At 60.0% G+C, this 6,467-nt stretch overlaps 1 protein-coding gene across 1 annotated transcript in view; it reads right to left on the bottom strand.

The window, feature by feature from the left end:
- Window positions 1–5,613, bottom strand: part of LOC109364526 (maestro heat-like repeat family member 5) — an 8,093-nt gene extending 2,480 nt beyond the window's left edge. Inside the window, exons 1-17 of the mRNA XM_019611155.1 lie at window positions 5,360–5,613; window positions 4,830–4,918; window positions 4,582–4,713; window positions 4,404–4,483; window positions 3,872–3,980; window positions 3,675–3,764; window positions 3,447–3,551; window positions 3,174–3,348; window positions 2,860–2,960; window positions 2,606–2,755; window positions 2,221–2,375; window positions 1,781–1,913; window positions 1,502–1,686; window positions 1,286–1,423; window positions 917–1,034; window positions 536–832; window positions 302–448 (exon numbers count right to left, since the gene is read on the bottom strand). Of these exons, the coding sequence (XP_019466700.1) occupies window positions 302–448; window positions 536–832; window positions 917–1,034; window positions 1,286–1,423; window positions 1,502–1,686; window positions 1,781–1,913; window positions 2,221–2,375; window positions 2,606–2,755; window positions 2,860–2,960; window positions 3,174–3,348; window positions 3,447–3,551; window positions 3,675–3,764; window positions 3,872–3,980; window positions 4,404–4,483; window positions 4,582–4,713; window positions 4,830–4,918; window positions 5,360–5,561 (2,406 nt within the window). The 5' untranslated portion in view covers window positions 5,562–5,613. The remainder of the gene's footprint in view (window positions 1–301; window positions 449–535; window positions 833–916; window positions 1,035–1,285; window positions 1,424–1,501; window positions 1,687–1,780; window positions 1,914–2,220; window positions 2,376–2,605; window positions 2,756–2,859; window positions 2,961–3,173; window positions 3,349–3,446; window positions 3,552–3,674; window positions 3,765–3,871; window positions 3,981–4,403; window positions 4,484–4,581; window positions 4,714–4,829; window positions 4,919–5,359) is intronic.
- Window positions 5,614–6,467: the final 854 nt, after the last annotated feature.

Raw genomic sequence — 6,467 nt, 5'->3', positions numbered from 1 at the left:
GGGGGATCTGGTAGGGTTTTCCTAAGCTTAATGACTGTATGGGTGGGTGTGGAGGAGCAGGGGAACTGGGAGGACCGTATGGGTGCATATAAGGGGAGGATCTGGTATCTAGGAGGGCTGTATGAGTGAACAAGGGAGAGGGATATGGGAGGACTGTATGGTGGGCATGGAGGGGGGTTGCTGGTCAGACCCGTTGACCTCAGAGGCTTTGCCCAGCGTTCACAATGCAGTGACTCAGTGGGGCGGGCCGTGGTCATGCCAGGTGACCCTGTGACCCCGTAACCCCACGAGCTGCACCCACCTGGGCCACGCTGGGGATGTCCTCATTCATATGAATGAAGAGCGGCAGCAGACTCCTCTCCGCCTGTGGCAGCAGCTGCTTCCTGTCTGGCGCCTCCAGCAGCAGTGCAAAGAGCTCCATGGAGCGCCTGCGCAGCTCCGCATTGTCCTGGAAGGGGACACACACAGGGAGTGGTGCTGAGCTCTGCACGGTGCGGGGGTGTTTGGGTGCTCCCTGCTGCCCCGCGCCCCTCACCTTGTTGAAGCAGGACAGCAGCTGCACAGCCAGCTGGCCAAGCACACCTTGGATGCTGGCAGGGTGCTGTGCCAGGATGCCCCGCAGCAGACACACGGCCTGCAGTTTGATGTCAGTCCGCATGTCATGCAGCCACAGCAGCACGTCGGGCAGCAGAAGCTGCATCCTCCTGGCATAAAGGTTCTGCAGCCCACGCAGCGCCAGCTCTCTGCTCTCTGGCCATTCGCTGTGGATATATTTCCTGAAGATCTTCTCTGTGCAGGCGTCATCCTCCCGGTGCCCCTGGCAGCTCCACATCTGTGATGAGTGGCAGTCAGCAGGCGGGAGGGGGCTCAGCCCCCCGTTGCTCTGAGGGGACCCCCACACCATCCCCACACCTACCTCGAAGTAGAGCACCATGGCCGGGACCTCCCTCCACTGCAGCTGGTGGTGCTGCAGCAGCTTCTGCAGGTGGATGAAGATGCGTCTGCACTGACCCTGGCAGTTCCTCAGCATCACCCTGTGGGATGGAGGTAGGGCAGAGCCCCTGTTGGGGGGCTGACCCTGCCGGATCCAGACTGGGTGGGGGACTGGAACAGCCCATCCTGCCCCACAATGTGCTCTTCCACCTGCACACCTCACCGTGGCACCCCTGAGCACTCCCCATCTTGATGCCCACTTATTTCAGCATGTGGGGCAGCGCATGGGGCACCATGTGAGGCAATGTGTGGGGCAGTGTAGGGCAACACATGGAGGGGGTTGGGGCCGTACTTGGCGAGGGAGTGCAGGCCATTCCGCCACGTGGCAGCGCCCAGCAGCTGCGACCACAGGTCGTGGATCTCCATGAAGAACACCAGGTTGTCCATCTCAGTGCACCGCAGCAAAAGGCACACCGCCTCCACCACCATCCTGCACGGAAATGGGGCAGTGTGGGGTCAGGGTCAGTGTGGGTGGTGCCGCCGGGTCAGCGCGGGCACGGGGTGATACCTGATGGCGGAGGTAGGTGCACTTGGGCGGAATGGCTCCTCCCTGATGGTGGCGGCCTCCAGAGGACCGAGCTCCTCGGAGGACACCAACTGGATGATGAGCGCCACAAAGAGCTCCGGGAAAAGCAGTCGCACCTGCGGGCCATACTCCAGGTTCTGCAGGAGCTCATGCAGCGCCGTGGCCGCCTGCGGAAAGCACCCGGACAGCGCTTAGCACTGAGCTGCTCCCCCGGTTGGGGGGAGGGAGGAGGGAGTGTTCCTGGGAGACCCCCAAACTCACGGCCAGGGTAAGGGTGCCGTTCTCAGTCTCCAGGCCCAGCGGTGTGATCTCCAGCAGATGCAGCAGCTCCTGCACCATCTTTGGTACCACGTCCACTGAGGACAGCGCCAACTGCCACAGCTCCCATATGTCCCTACAGCACAGAGCCATCCTCAGCGGGAGCCCCTCTAGGAGTGGACTGGGGGTCCCTCTCTGCATAGGGTGGGAATCCTTCTATGAGTGGGGTGAGGGTCTCTCTATGTGTGGACTGAGGATTTTCTCTGCATCGGGTGAGGATCCCTATCCACGTGTGGTGGGCATCCCTCTCCACATGGAGTGGTCTCCCTCTCTTTGTGGAGTGGGGGTCTCTGTTTGGGATGGGGGTCCCTATCCACGTGGGGTGGAGGTCCCTGTCCTTGTGGGATGGGGGTCCTTCTCGACGGAGGGTGGGGGCAGCGCACTTGTCGCAGGTGGGAGAGCAGTGCAGCAGGCTGAGTGTCATTGCATGAGGGTTGGTGGCGGCCAGCCAGGGGAAGATACCACGGATGTGCCTCAGTGCCTTCTCCTCTGTGATCAGCTTCCTACTCCTGTGGATGGCTGTCACGATGCGCTGCACCTGGAAGGGTCATGGGGACAGCAGAACTTCACTCCAGGCATCTCCAAGGGGGCCACGTGCCCTGAAGTCTCAAATCAGACCAGTGCTGTGCAGGACAACCCAACCCAACACAGCCTTCCAGCACCCAACCCGCAGGACCCAACCCAAAACCCCAACCCAACTCCCAGCCGCCAATTCAACCCCACCCCCATGGGCTCAGCCCCCCCAGCAAGCAGCTGCTGGTCACTCACATCGTTGAGCATAGGCTTGAAGTCGACCATCAGCATGGCCATCAAGATGGAAGCAACCTGGGTGTTGTAGTTGCTGCAGTCCTTCATTCCCTGCAGTGCCAGGAGGATGAGGTCGGTCGTTTCCCAAGAGTGGAAGTGCTTTGCAAAGCGCTGGGGAGGAACAAATGCAGAATGGGGGAAGGAACGTCAGCCATGTTCCCCCCATCCCCACAGACCCTGTGGCCACAAGTCCTGGCGCGGCGATCCCTCCTCACCTGCAAAATGACCAAGGTGTTGGTAGTCCAGCTGAGGGAGAACTCGTGCTCATCTTCCCACTGCTCCTGTTTCCCCTGCTCATCCGACTGCGCTTCCCAGCCTGGAAAGGAGCGCGAGGCATGGGTGTGTGAGCGGTGGGAGCCCTGCAGGGAGCTGGACAGCTGCCCCCACCCCGAGCGCGGGGCCGTGGGGCACAGCTCCCCAATGCCATGGGTTCTTCACTGCTCTAAGCAGCAGCTGACGCAGTGCCATCCACACTCGGCCCCGTGGGACGTTTGCAATGGATGGAGGCAGTCAGCAGCCGTCTTCTTACGGCTTCTCCGCAGGATAAATGTGTAGAGGTGACGGAGAGCGTTCAAAGCACAGCTCTGTGTTTTGTCCTCCTGGAAGGCGCAGCACAGGATGAGGCTTCCCACCAGCTGTCCCAGCACAGGCAGGCGGAACTCGCCACAGCAGATGGATCTGGATTGTCCCGAGGAGTGATGGGGCTGTGCATGGAGAGCAGAACGTTGAGCGCATCCCCAGAGAGGGGAGAGCGGGGAAAAGGAGGGACAAAGACTCCATGCCGTGGAGGTCAAGTCCTTACCCTCTCCTGGCAGTAATGCACCAGCGAATGGCTCAGCTTCCAGATGCGCCCCACTGCCCTCTGGCGCGCAGCTGAGTTCTGCATGGAGGTGAAGGGCAGCAGCACCTATGGGAAGAGGAGCTGCTGCTCTGCCCTGCGGCCCCCCGGATTGCCCCAGAAGGTTTTTGGGGTGGTGGGGATGGGGAAGAACACCCCTCCACCGTGTGGCCCCCCACAGGCACAGCTCACCTGGAAGACGTTTTTCAACTCCTCTTCGATGCTGGTGGTGGGGTGGGTGAACACCAATGTGTCCAGCATCTCATCCAGAGCCCTGAGAGTCTGCAGGACAGACAGAGTGGAGGGAGATCAGAGGAGAGGGCAACAGGGGATGCACAGCAAGACACTGTCCTGCAAGACAGGGCGTCCTGCAGCTGCCCAGCACCCACCTTGGAGTAAAGATTAGTGTCCAGGTCCTGCTCCGAGGGAAGCAGGAGGATGCTCTGGAAGCATACAACAAAGAGAGGGATCTTTTCCTCCAATGCTCCTTCCACCTTGCTGCAAAAACAAGGTTTGTGATGGTGAGAGCACTGCGCTGTGGGACGTGGAGTTGACCCCCCCCTTGGGCAGCACTCTGCAGAGCAGGGGGGGCAATGCCAGGAGGAACCCCCTCCTCCATGGGGATGTGTGGGGCAGAGGGAGTCCTGAGAGCTGCTGTGGTGAGGGTTGGTTGGGTTGGGGTTGGAGTTGGGGTTGGGTTTAAGTTTGGAGATAGGACTAGGGCTAGGGGTAGGGTGTGGTTAGTGTTAGGTTTAGGGTTAGGATTAGGGTCAGGTTATGGTCAGTGTTAGAGCTGAGGCCCAGCAGGGCTGCAGGACTCCCTCGGCTCTTTGGCCAGCCCCAATGGGGGAGAGCAGCAGCCCAGTACTGCCAGGATCGTCCCCTGGGGCTGCGGGGCCATACAGGCAGTGTGGGCAGTACCTGAGGGCGGTGATGGTGGCTATCGCTTGCAGCCGCAGTTCAGAGCTCAGCTTTTCCTGCGGCTCCTCTGCCAGCAGCGCCTGCAGCACAGCGGGATGGCACCGGGCACTCAGTGCTCGCAGCACCGGGAGGAGCGGAGCCGCCCACTGCCCTCCCTCGAGCACCCACCGCCCCTCACCGTGATGTTCTCCACAAGATCGTTCCGGCAGCAGAAGATGCGCAGTTCCTGCGACGTGTTCCTCTCCGCTGTGGTGTTGCAGATGGTGCGGATGCTCTGCAGGAACTTCATCTTCTGCTCCTCATTCTGAGGCTGTCAGAGAATGGGGGGAGCGTGAGCAGGGGGCCAGGGGAGCACAGCCCTCCTGCGGCTGAAATGAGTCCGGGGTGCGGATGGGGCACCGCCGCGATGGCAGCGGCCGCAGTCACCTCTGTTCTCCGGACAAAGGCCTCAATGTTGTCCATTGCGTAACGCTCCACGGCACACACGGGCATCCTAGAGGTGTCCGAGTGGGGAGCTGGAATTGGGAGTACAGGGGGGGTTGGAATTAGAGTTGGGTTTAGGGTTGGGGTTGGTGTTGGGATTGAGGTTGGGGTTGGGGTTCAGGTTAGGGTTGAAGTTGGAGTTGAGGTTGGGGTTGGGTTTGAGGTTAGGCTTAGGGTTAAGTTTAAGGTTCAGGTTGAGGTTGGTTTAGATTTTGGTTTAAGGCTGGGGTTAGGTTTAGAGTTAAGGTTGGTGTAAGGGTTGGGGTTGGATTAGGTTGAGGGTTAAGGTTGGGGTTAGGGGGTTAGGGCTGGGTTAGGGTTGGGGCTAGGATTAAGGTTTGCGGTGAGGCTTGGGGTAGAGGAGCCCAGAGCAGAGCGAGGAGAGGAGGGGCTCTGCCCTCTGCCGCCCCACGCAGCCCCTGCACCGTGCAGAGGGCGCCTCCCCCCCCAGCCCTGCGGGGACCCTCACTCACCAGGCGGCACAACAGTGGGCTCCTGGGGGGGTTTGCCCTCGTCCTTGGCCTCCACAGGGCGGGAGGGCTTTCTCTCCTCCATCACAGAGGATGAGGGCTGTTGGGGACCGGCCATGGCCTGGGCAGCCACGGGCGGGAGGAAGCGCTGCGGTTTGACCCGAGGGGCGGTTTGCACCGCAGGTCTGCTCGCGTGCTGTCCCATCAGAGTCCTGACGGAAAGTGAGGGGCACAGCGCTGGCACTGCTGGACCTGTGGGGCACCGGAACGCCCGTTGTGACAATGGGCCCCGCTGTGACTCAGTGCCCCGCCCGCGTGGGGCCCCTGCAGCGCTCAGCTCTGCTCAGGGCTGCTCAGTTCCTCAGCCTGCGCTGAGGAATGGGTTTCTTATTGTAATTATTTTATTAAATCATTAAAAAAGAGGGCAACGGAAGCACAAAACTCAGAAATTGGAAATTTGTGCTTCACATTGAGGCTGAGCCGCTCCGGGGGGGAGGGGAGGGAGGTTCATGATTTCCCTGATGAGTTCACCAACGAAAGTTGGGGTTGGGATTAGGATTATAGTTGGGGTTGGGGTTGTGGGTGGGGTTGGGGTTCTGGTTGGAGTTATGGGTTAGTTGTTGGTTGGGGTTGGCGTTTGCTTTGGGGTTGTGGTTGGAGTTACAGTGGTGGTTGGTGTTAGGGGTTTGTGTTATGAATCACAGAATCATAGAATCACAAGGTTGGAAAAGACCTACAAGACCATCCAGTCCTCCCATCACCACTGCTACCACAAGCATTAAACCACATCTTGTAGCTCCTCATCCAGACGCCTGTTGAGCACTGCCAGGGACGGCGACTCCACCACCTCCCTGTGCAGCCATTCCAGTGCCTGAGAGAAAAAGTTCTTCCTTATGTCCAACCTAAACCTCCTCTGCTACAACTTACGGCCATTTCCTCGGGTTCTGTTTGTTGCCTGGGAGAAGAGGCCAAACCGCTTCTCATCACAGCCTCCCTTCAGGCAGTTGTAGAGAGCAGTGAGGTCTCTTCTGAGCCGCCTCTTCTCCACACTGAACAATCCCAGCTCCCTCAGCCGCTCCTCATAAGATTTGTGCTCCAGACCCTCACCAGT

This window comes from Meleagris gallopavo, unplaced genomic scaffold (genome assembly GCF_000146605.3).
Source record: "Meleagris gallopavo isolate NT-WF06-2002-E0010 breed Aviagen turkey brand Nicholas breeding stock unplaced genomic scaffold, Turkey_5.1 ChrUn_random_7180001865818, whole genome shotgun sequence".
NCBI lineage: Eukaryota > Metazoa > Chordata > Aves > Galliformes > Phasianidae > Meleagris > Meleagris gallopavo.
Note: the sequence above shows the minus strand (reverse complement) of the source record. Positions and strands in the feature narration are given on the sequence as shown.